The sequence below is a fragment of the Silene latifolia genome, chromosome X (assembly GCF_048544455.1).
Source record: "Silene latifolia isolate original U9 population chromosome X, ASM4854445v1, whole genome shotgun sequence".
Classification (NCBI taxonomy): domain Eukaryota; kingdom Viridiplantae; phylum Streptophyta; class Magnoliopsida; order Caryophyllales; family Caryophyllaceae; genus Silene; species Silene latifolia.
The window spans coordinates 265656867-265669877 of record NC_133537.1 but is presented as its reverse complement, the minus strand read 5'-3'; the positions used below and the strand labels follow the sequence as shown (position 1 = coordinate 265669877).

Genomic DNA, 13011 nt, shown 5'->3' with positions numbered 1-13011 from the left:
TGTGTTTCGAAATAATGAAACAAAACCCCTCTGATTTCGCGTTTTTACGCAGAATAGCCAAATTGGGGAAAAGACGCAGCAGGCGCTGTGCCTCTTCCAAGAGACGCAGCTCTTGCTGCGCCTCTTCCTTTGTGTTCCCTCCATACGGATTTTCAAAAATTCGTTGTAAATTCGTTATTTGTGGGCCCATCTTTGGTGCGCCTCTTCCTCGATGCTATTTTACTCTTTTGGCCCATTCGACGATTTTCTTTCGTTCCGGCCCGCATTTCACCAGCCAACAGCGGGCTGTTGCATATCATTATTTATCTTTACCCAGCACATCAATATTTTGCAGTATTGCTCATTCAAGATTTCGCCCATGACGATCAAGATGTTCCTAGTCGTCAAAATATTTATCCAGCGCAGCGGTATTTTGCAGTATTGCTCACTCAAGATTTCGTCCACGACGATCAAGATGTTCCTAATCGTCAATATATTCCCCAACAAGAGTTCGCTTGAGACCAACGCAAGCAGATTCAACCTCAAGTTTTGCAAGAGTTCGCTTGAGACCGACGCAAGCGGATTCCCCAGCAGTTTCTACCGACGTCCTGCTGCTTTCGATATTTATTCTTCACGGAGTTCGACAGGGGTGTCATTCTCCCTAGGCATCTCGAGAAAGAAGTTCCTTCGTGTTCCTCAGACCCTAATGTCTTCGGACACCAAGTTATCTTCGGACCAAAGAGTTTTGCCGAAGCGTCTTGATCCCGTTTCACCCAGGGGTATCTCGGGTATGGTCTCTTCTTATGGTCAAGAGCTTCCTTACGTAGTCTAATGGACTTTAAACGACCCTCCCGATAGTCGACGGACTCTAAAATGTTCCCGACGACATGTCCTTGGTTCGGACCCCTTGAGCCGCCTCGCGTCGCCATAGTCGTCAAGTTGTAATCTTCGATTGTCCTGATGGCTATACTTTGACTTTCGCCTTGTCCAAGCCTCAGTCAAAGTGGGGGCTCTGTAGATACCTCATTTCTGCACCTCCCGCAAACCACCCGGTGATGATTGGGCCGCATGTTTGATACGCGGAACGATTTGTGACAGTTCGTAAGATTATCGTCAAGTGATTGCTCAAATATTAATGTCTACCTCTTAGTTGTCATCTACGTCCCGATACGGTCATTTTGGCGAATTTGAGTACATTCGGTCCGGGTAAAAAACCGTCTCCATTTTCGATAATCTGTTAAATCCCGAGTCGGAATGTTCGGAATGTTCCGGATATTTCTATTCCATATTTCACAAATTTTATCTTTTGGCAAATAATATCCCGTAATATTCATAAGATAATCGAATTATTTCCGTCCTACCATAACTCAAACGCGAAATCTTTCTTCAGCGGAGGAAACCTCCTCGGGAATAGACGCGGCAGTGCTGCGCCTCTTCCAAGGGACGCAGTGGTCGCTGCGCCTTTTCCCGAGCCCTTCTTTGCATGTCTTACGTATCTTTTTTATATCTTTCCGAGATTCACTTCCAAAGAGTCTCCTAAACCCTATTCCTTCACGTGATTAGTATAAATAGGAGCCTTCGTTCCTCATATTTCTCACGCGAGTGTCCGCCCTTCTCTTCTCCCTTTGCATTCTAGACTTCGTTCTTACTATTTGGCGCCTACGTGCTTGAACTTTCGACCACGTAAGCTCGGATCTTTCCGGGTACCAGCCTCTCCGTTGCATGACCGACCAATTTGACCAACTACACTCAATCAACTTTAATTAATCAATCGTTTTCCTCTTACGAGGGCACTTTCTTTGCATTCGCGTCGAGCATCACTAATCGATATCTTAGTTCATCTCGTTTCACAACATGTAAGTCCGAGGTGTATATTCCTCTTTTATTTATTGTATTTTATTTATCGTATCACCATTGTAAGATTTATGTCGAAAACACCATTAAAACCGATTTCTAAAACCGTGCTTTAAAACTCTTTTTGCGGATTTCCGGTAGAGATGACGTCGAGAAAAGACGCAAAGAATCGCTGCGCCTCTTCCAAGGAGCGCGATTCTGCCGCGCCTCTTCGTGAGGCTGCCGCAGTTCCTGCTTCTTTTCTTCTTCCTCGTCCTCTGTATTTTCGTTTCTTTTTATTTGTTATTTGTTCGTCTGTTAATTCTTCGTCGTAATAGTATATAATTCACATGTATATTGCATCATATAATTCATCATTCATTAGCATGTTTAATCATCATAAATCCGACTTAAATCCTAAATAATCCATATTTATGGGTTTTCGTCATTAAATTCAAACCCGGACTTTAGAGGTTCAATTTGTTCATATTGAGTTTCTGGAATTCGTCATTGATATAGTTTAATCTGTTTAGTCGCATGTTCGTCACGTATTCGTTGTATATCCGTCGTATTTAGTCTAATTGACTTATTTCAATAGAGGACTCATTTATTAACATCGTTTCATCATGTAATTAATTCATTCACATCCGTCTCATTCGTGTTTATCGCTTTTATGACCATCATTCACATGCAATTAATCATTAATCACTTTCATCCGAGTAAATAGTATAATCAATCCTTAAAATCACCAATCGACATTAACGATTTGCGATTCAAACTTCACGAACTCACCCTTGACGCAGAATCGCTGCGCCTCTTCCGAGGGCGCGATCTCTTGCTTTGTTCGAGATGAGTTACGTCACAACTCCTTTTCTGCCTTGACCTAGTTTAATTAGTCTACGTATTTACTAACTAGTATCCGTAATATCACCTTCTGACTTGTTCGTGATTTATTTCTTTTATTCCTTTGTTCCTTTCTCTCAAATTATCCGTTTTAAAGGTATTTTCGACATAAATCGCCTAATTCCATGTAATTATTGTAATTTTCCATTATTGTAATTTATAATTTATTGTATTTCTTTCATCATTTGTATGCTTTCACATGTAAATGAGCATTAAATCCTACTTCGACCCAATTGTATGCTAATTACGTGTCAACCGACTTAGTTAAATCTTCATATGTTAGGATTAATCTATGGATGTTGCATTGCATGCATATAGCCGACGATATATCGAGTATGAATAACTTCCCTAATCATTAGTAGAGGCCGCTATCGAGGCGGGCGGGATTAGGTGTTCGATCAAAAGAGCTTCCTAATACGTACCCTCACCCCTTACTCCAGATCTCCGTGAGCACCCGTGTTCATTGGCATCCACGAGAGTCATTCTAGACATAGAATGCTAAGGGTAACGATTGCTTAGTGTTCATGTCACTACTTTGTGTCTTGACATGACACGAGGTATTCGAACGGTTCCAATTTCCCATAAAAATTGGTGGCGACTCCATACAAAATGCAAACGCTTGTCTCGTTTCTCACCAAGCGCCCCCGTGGGCGGCCCGCTGTCCACAACTTGCTTCGTGTCTTAGCCTTTCATCTGCCTTAGCTGTGGTGATTGACAATAGTCGAAAACTCGAAATTAGAGATAAGACGGGAATTAACTTGAATAGCCTATAGTTAATTCATGTTATATGATAAGGCAACGTGACTGGTAAATAGCAGTTAAACGCCGCATAATATAATGTTTTTATAAGAAACTCCATAGTATAGATTGGATCCGGTTAATATATTACTTGTATGCATGTGTGAGTAGGTAGTTCCGAGTAACTCTTAACTGGTAACAATGAAAATGAAAAAGGCATCACAAAGAAAAATTTAGTAGAAGAGAAGCACCTTTAATAAACTGCTACTCTTCGATAGTGTTGCTCACACCACCTGATCGAGCTGAAAGGTCTAAGATTGAGAAGTCTCAAGCCATCATAATCTAGATGTCCTTGCCCTTTGCTTTTTTGTTACTCCTCTAGCTAAGCCATTAATGCTCTGAATAATTACATGGGATTGCATCTACCCATATGATAACCTTCGTATCAACCTAATGAACATCCCCATCACTACTTAAACAATGCAGATGAGCAACTCAAAGCAAATAACAAATACTAAACATGAGGTAATGACAATCATGATTAACACAGCATATATACATCTTGACTATTTTAAAAATGAAGTATTTGGGAGTACCATGACATTAAGATCATTTTAGGGTGGACATCTAAAAAGTCATCACAATATTGAAAAATCAGTACCAAAAACCAGTCGATTCCTACATGCGGCAAACCACTAATCAAGACGAAGTCCAACAATTAAGAAATAGAAAGCAGTTCATGCTTGGAAACAAAATGATACTACTCCTTATTTCTGTAGGACATTAAAGCTTACCTCAGTTGTAAGATCCATGTACGTATATCCTTTAATGTCATTTTTTATCATTCCCTGCAATTCATTCCAAGTATATTAGCAAGAGCAATCTAGAAGAATATCCCGATCAATTTTACTTGATAGTTTTTGAAAATCACATGTATGCGAAAGAATGGGAGATTGCATTGAAATTCGAATAAGGTATAAAAAATAGGGTCATGCTGAGATAAAGGGAGAAGATAAGAATACAGAAAGGCTTTACCAACCTTTAATGTGAGTAAATATGAGGAAGATCCAAAGATCATAGGAAACGGAAGAAGAATTGTTAGATAAACTACAACTATATGAAAGGACAGGGATATTCTTTTAATTTACTGTGTTTATGCATTTTATTTTGGACTGATCGTTAGGAACTTTTTTGTGGAAAAGCTAAGATGAGATGAAGAGCCACACATTCATTTCATAATGTTAAATGTTTAAGATGAGATAAAAAGCCACACATTAATTTCAGTGTTGAATGTTTTACTTTTATCTTTGTTCAGTAACTACCCTTAGAGAAAAGATATGAGATTAGTGGCTCTATTATCTTGCCACGTGGACTCTTCAATCTAATCTTTTAATTGTTCAGTAACTACCCTTAGAGAAAAGATATGAGATTAGTGGCTCTACTAGTTGAGATCCCGTGCTAAAGCACGACATTTGTGAGGGTTAAATTAATTGAGCTTGTAAAAATTAGTAATTATAATAGTATGTTGTAATGTATTGATTATAATGTTAGTAAAATTATACAAAAAAAAGTTTACTATTCAAAGGCCTTTTAGATTAAGTTATTTTTGTGTGAACCTATTTTTATTATTAAAAATAATGATAGCTGACCATTATGGAATAACATAATCTAATATATGGCCAACACTCTGTTATTATAAAACGCATATTGACCTTATAACAGAAATATATATAAACAGTATACGACACATCTAGAAGGATTATTTACAAACAATTAAAAATACTATTTACCCCGTTTTCAAAAAAGAAAAATATTATTTACCCCTATATTCTTTTTTCTTTTATTTTTAATAACCCATATTAACTCCAACCCTCAATAAAATTGAGGACAATTTATTAAGAACAACCCATATTAATAAATATTAGTTAACTTAAAGAAAAAAAAAAGAGGACAATTTATTTTAGAAAAAAATGACAATAAAATTGAAACCTTATCAACTCCAACCCTCAACTTAAAAAAGAACAAATTAGTATATTACGGGTATATTAAGCGTGAATAATGGTAGTGTTAAGCCTATTTTTAGTTGACATTTGATTTGATTGTAATATTTTATTTTGTGGATGCAATCTTTAGTCAATAAATTAAAATCAATAATTTTAATGTGGGCCCACCATATTTGTCAATCAATTGAGCAGGAAATTTTTGAGCAACTCTTATTCTTTTAGTTTGGTGGCTCTATTATCTTGCCACGTGGGCTCTTCAATCTAATCATTTAATATTATTTATAGATAGATATTGTCTATAATTTTTTTTTTTGGATATGCCACTTCTTTAGTCAAATCCTCATCCACCCCGGTTTAATTATAGAAAGGTAATAACGCTATTTAAAAAAAAAAGTTAAGAGAAGGGGTATAAAGAATTCGATAAAGTTTTATGGAAGGAGCAAATATCAATAGTTACTAGTGAGTTTATGCGTGATACTTTGAATTCCGTAAACTTTATTTTCTTGCTTCCGTCTCCCTCTTTCTACTGGGGTTTATCTGTCTGGTTAGGGTTTATCACAAAAATCAAAGGATGAGGTTAAAAGTGATTTCTCGTTCTACTGACGAATTCACCAAAGAACGAAGTCAAGACCTTCAGGTTATTTCCATCTCTTTTTTCCTCTCAATTTTATGTTCAAACTAGATGTTTATTCATTCTGATTTTTAATTTAATTGTGGTGTTCATGGAATCATAATTTAGAGGGTGTTTCGCAATTTGGATCCCAGTCTTCGGCCTCAAGAGAAGGCAATTGAGTATACTCGTGCTCTTAATGCTGCTAAATTGGATAAGGTATCTTACTTTATCGACTTGATTGCCACGCTTTTTAATCCGTTTCGTATGTTTGATGGGTGCTGTAGTTTAGTCGTAATGTGAATATCGGAGTTTTGACAGATATTTGCCAGGCCGTTTGTTGGAGCAATGGAAGGACATTGTGAGGCTATTTCGTGTATGGCTAAGAACCCACATCACTTGAAAGGAATTTTTTCGGGTTCTATGGACGGAGGTAACTTGTTTTTCTTTTTGGTCGCAATGGCTCACTAGCTGTCACGTTTAAGTGAGATAATCTTTGCTTATATGTATCATGCTGGCTGCTTTTTATCTGATGCTTTGGTCTCTTTGTCTCTCTCTTTTTGTGTAGAAATCCGGCTTTGGGATCTATCTTCCAGGTATGTTAACCCTAGTTTATGTCATCATACTAATACAAGCAGACATTAGTGGAGTCTTTGTCCATAGAGTCTAGAGTCACTTATCATTTTCGTGCTTTATATGCTTTGGTGATTTTGGATATTAGTTCGGTTTTGTTCTTACTAGATGTACTGAAATTCTGTGTTGGACAGCACGTTATCTCAGTTATCCTTTACTTATTTTTGATTGATAGCATGATATGGTAAAATGCTAGAGTACCCGAGTTTACCTTTAGGAGTTCAGAACATAGAAGTAAGATGCTCATTTATGATCCAGCTGGTCTGCTTACAATTACGAGCCTTACCCCTGTTTCTTGTGTAATCAAGGCCTCAAGCTTAAATGTATGTCATTAGCTATCTCAAAAGCAAGGTGTCATATCACTTGCCTTTTTTCTAGCTCTACGTTTCCAAATTCTATGATTTATATGCTTTTAAAAAAAGCTTATGATCTTAGGTAAACAATGATCTTTTGAATCATACTCATAGAGTCATAGGAGCGATTGACCTGAAATTATATACTTCCGCTGTTCCACATGGTAGTATACATGTGTTTTTGGCACAAAGTTTTTGGTAGAAACCATATGTACCAATTCACCCTCAACATTCATCCTCCAGCCCACTTCTTCCCCAACCAAAGCAGCAACCCACTCCCATGTGTCCCATCTGCTTTCCCTTCCCCAATCCAGCCCATCAAAGTCAATCAACCACCTCAATTGTGGTACAGAAGCTCAACCCTCCTCAGCCATGACCACCCTCATCCTTCCTCTACGCACTCCAAATAATCCCTTAACTATCCCACACCACCAGCCAGCCCGGGAATCTATGGTGCTCGGACTCGGGTACGGATACGAATCCTTGTGACCGACACTTAAAGTCGTAAAATCAAGGATACGAGGACACGAATAACTAACGGATACGGCATTATTTGGACACGGTCAATGTATCCAATTTTCATATTTGGATACGGTCAACATGTGTCCAAAATTCTGAAGAGTAAAAAATTTCAATGCCAAAAGCAAGTAGGTTGGTAAAAGTAATAGTGTGTTAAAAATATACTTTGGATATTTGAACAAAAAGCATGTGAATTCCCCATAAAATTAAAAGCATGTGGGTTCCCCTCCAATATTGACAGTAAAAAGTAACAATAAAAAATAAATTTTCCACTTCCCCATAAATTTACTCCTCACCACATAATAAATCAATTAAAACAAAAGAAACATAAGAGTCTTTCATCTTCTTCACGTGTTATCAATGGCTTCCAATCCCCTATCATCTTCTCAAGCACCCAAGGTACACTTATTTCTTTTTTCTTTTTAATTCTGAAGTGTCCATTTTCCCTCTTGCCGCCTGGGCACGAATTTCTTGTCCGTATCCGTATCCGTGTCGTGTCGTACGGACACGGGTACTTCAGGAGAAGTGGCGAGTCCGAGCACCATAGCCGGGAATCCCTTCTAACCAAATAAAGTCAACCCACCCACTACTCATTTCCTACGCCACACAGCCCCTAACAACCCGTCACCATCGTTCTCATCTCAATTCTCATCAAACTACTTTTCTTGATGCAGAGCGAGGCGGGAGGATCCTAATTCTAGAGGTAGGTGAGTGATAGCGAGGTGAAGATGGCTAGGTCTTGGAAAGCAGGGCAGAATAAGGGTGGAGATGGCTAGAGCGGAGGCGAGGGATTTGTGGATGAGGTTGAAAATGGTTGGAGATGAGAGGGGGGGGGGGTGTTGACGGTGGCCTGATAATGTCCGGATGTGGGTTGTTTGGGTGGTTATTATTGGTGGGTGGGTTTGGGTATGGGTAGGTTGGGTAGTTGGAGTTCGTTAAGGGGGTGTTTGGTTGGCTCTCTTGGAATGGGTTGGAATGGATTTGCTCCATTCCAATGTTTGGTTGGAATCTTTTGGAATGGAGTTAGATACCCAATGGATTCTAACTTCATTCTATCCCCCTAGAATCTCATACCCAACTCCCACCCTTGGTATCAAACTCCATTCCACCCTTTTACAATTTTAAGATGTACCAAACAAATTCAGTTTGTTGGAATCCCATGGAGCCATTAAACTTCACAGCGGTAAGCATAATGTTTTATCGCCTTTTCATCTGAGCTTAAAAACACATGTGGCATGCGCCTTTAAGCCCTAAGGCTTCGTGAGCACTAGCGAAGATGCATCAGTGCCTTCGTAGATAAAACACATCTAGGCATCTAGCCACTCATCCTACTATACATTTTCATATTATATATTTTTTTTCTAGCTCTCTTATCCCCCCTTTCTGTTTGTTACTCCTTTACTTGTTAGCCCTCTCTAAAATCTAAACAAGGATTTTCTTTCATAAAATATCATTTTTAAATACAAATTAGTTTGCAAAGGCGACCCTGTTTCCTTGGTGCGCCTTACGCACTTGTGCCTTTTGAAACTAAGCTTTTTCGTGTAAAAATGTTCCTCTCTTGGCTGTGTTTATGGTGGCTGGTTGTAAAATGCCGATGAATCCAAGGTTCACGATATCATGGTTGTATTTGTATCTAGCTAGCTGTAGAGATAAATATTTGTTTCCTTCTTTTGTTAGTCAATATTTATAACCTGAGATACCATACATAGTTCCTAGCTGTTTTCTTTGACAGTTCATTCATTTCTTCCTTGCTTTCACATCAAAGGGTTGAGTTCTGTTGTAAACCTATAACTGCGCTGTCCGATACTGACTGACTACTGCCATATGGTAATGATGTAGGCAAATGAGGATTGCAACTGCTACAGTTTTGATTCAAGAAAACTGAGCGAGGCTAAGTGTGTTCATCAGGATCATGTCTCTGCAGTGTATGAGTTTACTTTGGATTCTTAAGGCCATCATTTTATATTAAGGATATTCATATACTGACAAGTTCATGCTGTTCTTCAGGATGGATATTGATTACTCCCCCACAGGCCGGGAATTTGTTACTGGGTCGTATGATAGGACAGTAAGTTTGTTTGCATTTTGATCTTCAGTTGCCTCCTTTATTGCTATTAATTTTTAACACTTGCTCATCACCTCACGCACGTGATTCTAAAATCCGAGGTTGCTGTTTCTAGGTTAGAATCTTTCCTTACAACGGCGGTCATAGTCGGGAAATCTATCATACAAAGAGGATGCAAAGGTTTGCTTTTTAAAGAGTTTGTTATCTATAATTTTATTCAACATAACGAGTTAATGGCCCTTAAAAGTTAAGGCCTTCTGTACTCTATATCTGCCTTTGGGGATTTATATAGTAGTTGATAGGTGATAAGTTGCATTGTCATATTGAATTTTCATGTGCAGAGTATTCTGTGTCAAGTTCAGCGGTGATGGTTCATATGTCATCTCTGGAAGTGATGAGATGAATCTGAGGCTATGGAAAGCTAAAGCATCCGAACAATTAGGAGTTGTAAGTATTTGAAAATCTGTCCACAACTGTATGTCTTGTTATTTTAAGATAATGTAGTGAATATCTCCGGTGTTCCGTTGCACAAATATGCTTATGTTATACACCTATACCAAATCACAAAAATATTTCTATTGAAAAATATGAATAATATGAATTACAAAGCTAATTTGTTTGAGATTGCTCGTAAGCATGGATTTCGATTTTTTTTTCCTTAAAAATAGATGGTGTTACTTGAATTTGGTGATGCTGTTGATCTATCTATCTTGTTCTCATTTTCTGTCGTGAAGCCTAGTGTTAAGTGTGGCTGATATGCACTTGTATGGGTGGCTGACCCAGAATTGCTACATTTCTTGTGATCCTTCAGCTAGCCGTTAATTACTTTTCACAATACTGACCTTTTAAGGAGCCACTGAATTTGCTCAACACCTAGTGAATAGTGAATCGATTTGAGCATAGGGATTGCTTACAACCTATATTATCAGACACTGTTAGCGTTTTAACGCATATCAGATGTGACATAGTCATATCAATTTAGGCCGCCCTGTTGGTAACCACAGAAAATTATTCACTGCAGCTTCTGCCGAGGGAGCAAAGAAAGCATGGATATCACGAAGCTTTAATAAACCGTTACAAGCATCTACCAGAAGTGAAGCTTATTGTAAGGTAATTTTGCTGTGGTCCGGTTTTCTTCTTAAGCCTAATTAACATCTTTTGAAGATACGAAAGATTTTGAAGGAAAAGATATTGTTCCGTTTCCTCTCCCCTCCCTTCTATTATTGGGTCAAAAGCAAAACGAACGAAACAGAAAGTGTCCAGAAAAGTGAACAAATACATGTACTTCCTCTGTATTATACGAAGAATGCAAACTAAAGGGATTGGTATGGTTTATGTCCGTTTTTGTAAATCATATTGATTAGGCCTAGTGGAAGTATATTGATTAGGCCTAAAGGGATTGTTAGGCCTAAAGCATGAGGTTTGGTCCCCATAGAAAATGGGTGTTGGGCACACTGGAAGTGAAATTGGATTATGAGGATGACGTTAGAATGAAATTGCTTATTGGTAGAGGGCGAGCTTGTAGGTAAATCCCCAACTCTTACGAGTATGAGGATTATCATGACTGGATATGGCGAAATGTCTTGATATTCTGATAGTTTTGTTTCTTAGATTGTTGAGACTATGTTTTGATGTTTTATTTCCTTGTTTATTTTAGATTTATTTGCTGATGCACTTGCTAATTATTCTTATGGTGTGTTGTTTCGTCGCTGCCCCTTTGTGTTCTATCCTCAACGAAAATACTCAAAATTAGCTTGTAAAACTGCCACGCAGTTCTAAATACAGGAGATCTAACCTAATTTATTTTGCTGAATGTGTATCTTTGAGATTGATAATCTATATATGTAAATAAATACAGGCACAAGCATTTGCCGAAACCAGTGTACACGGCACAAAACCTGAGACGTGCAATGACCGATTCTGCACGGAGAAAAGATGACAGAAGAAGGGCCCACAGCGGTCCTTCAGTTGCCCCAAAGCAGCCATTGCGCAAGAGAAGAATCATTCAAGAGATTGAGTAAGCTGCTAATTGAGCAAATATCAGATACCCACACTTTTTGCTCCTGGATTGAGCAAATATGCTGATCATATATATATATATATTACTTTGAAATCGGTTGATGATCATATAAAGATACTGGAAGGAAAAAATATAATTATGTAAGCTACGTTTAGTATTAAAGTCACTAGATGTAACGAATTTGTTACGAGTTTAACTTCAATTTTGTTAGCTAAATTATATATAATGGATTATTTTGTCCTCAATTTTGCCTTCTCATGCTTTGCAACTTCTCATTTCAAACCAAGTTGGTGAGATTTACGCAATGAGTGTCGAGGAAGGACACGACTACCAGAGGATTGAAAGAGTTTTTGATTGGTTTTAACAGACTAAAAGCCATCTTATAATGCCTACTGCCCTTCATATGGCATTCCTGTCATTTGACTTGCTGTATTATTTTACGTTGTATTTTGAAACTTTCTATTTAAAAATTATTTAAGGATCTTTTAACGTTCTGCCCGTGAACATTCGACTTATCCAAGTTGTACCTATACTTTTTTCGGAGTACATATTGTACTCAAACTAATATTTATTCCACATTATAGCCAAAGTTCAAAAATTTTTAATCGTCAAGTGTTTAACAAACTAACTAGCCTCGATTTAACATTGCTCTGCTACCACACAGTCGTTGGCGCCAATGATAGGGGGCAAGGGTGGTCATTGGTGGCGAAAGCGCAAGGTAGGTGTTGGTTGTTGATAACGTAGCACGATATTTTTGTTCGGGCCTTAAAGTCATCGTTAAGGTCTTAAGGATGTAGCGCTATTGGTCAAAGGTTGGACGAAGACACCAATAAGAAGGGTGCGTCGTTGTCGGTGGTGATTACCTTTGACGTCTCGATGATTGCTGCTGTTTGGGGTGGCCTATACTAAGGAGAAATTAAAATTGACGGAGTTATTTTTTTTTTTTTTTTTTTTTTGTTATATGGTGCAGAATAAATAATAGTGTGTAGAGATATAACATGCAACTCGAATAAGGTATGAGAACAGTATGGGGAGCACAACGTAAAAAAAACTCATTGCTATTGTTATGTCAAATGTATGATTTTATACAAGTCTCTTTTACTCCCTCCAATCAAATATATTTTGCCCATTTACTATGAGGTCAATGTTTGGACAATATAATTATGAAACTGATATTTTCAGATATGTTATAAAAAAACTCTCACAAAATTGTTGATAAAAGGTTTGTCGCACTCCCCTTCAAGAAAACATTATTTATAACCGAACCACGTAGTAGAGTAGTTGAGGTCGAACTATGTGGACATAAGTTAGGCTACAAGTCTCGGTCTTATTTTTAGTGTTGGTCGAACAAAGAG

General features: G+C 37.9%; 1 protein-coding gene across 1 annotated transcript; it reads left to right on the top strand.

Annotated features, from left to right (window-relative positions):
* Positions 1-5846: 5846 nt before the first annotated feature.
* On the top strand, positions 5847-11901 carry LOC141620055 (uncharacterized). The gene is made up of 13 exons (XM_074437025.1): positions 5847-6093; positions 6196-6285; positions 6388-6499; positions 6635-6662; positions 6896-7022; positions 7135-7216; positions 8618-8754; positions 9411-9496; positions 9579-9639; positions 9752-9816; positions 9978-10083; positions 10658-10746; positions 11495-11901. The coding sequence occupies exons 1-13, from the start codon at positions 6028-6030 to the stop codon at positions 11655-11657; spliced, it is 1212 nt and encodes a 403-aa protein (XP_074293126.1). The 5' UTR covers positions 5847-6027; the 3' UTR covers positions 11658-11901.
* Positions 11902-13011: the final 1110 nt, after the last annotated feature.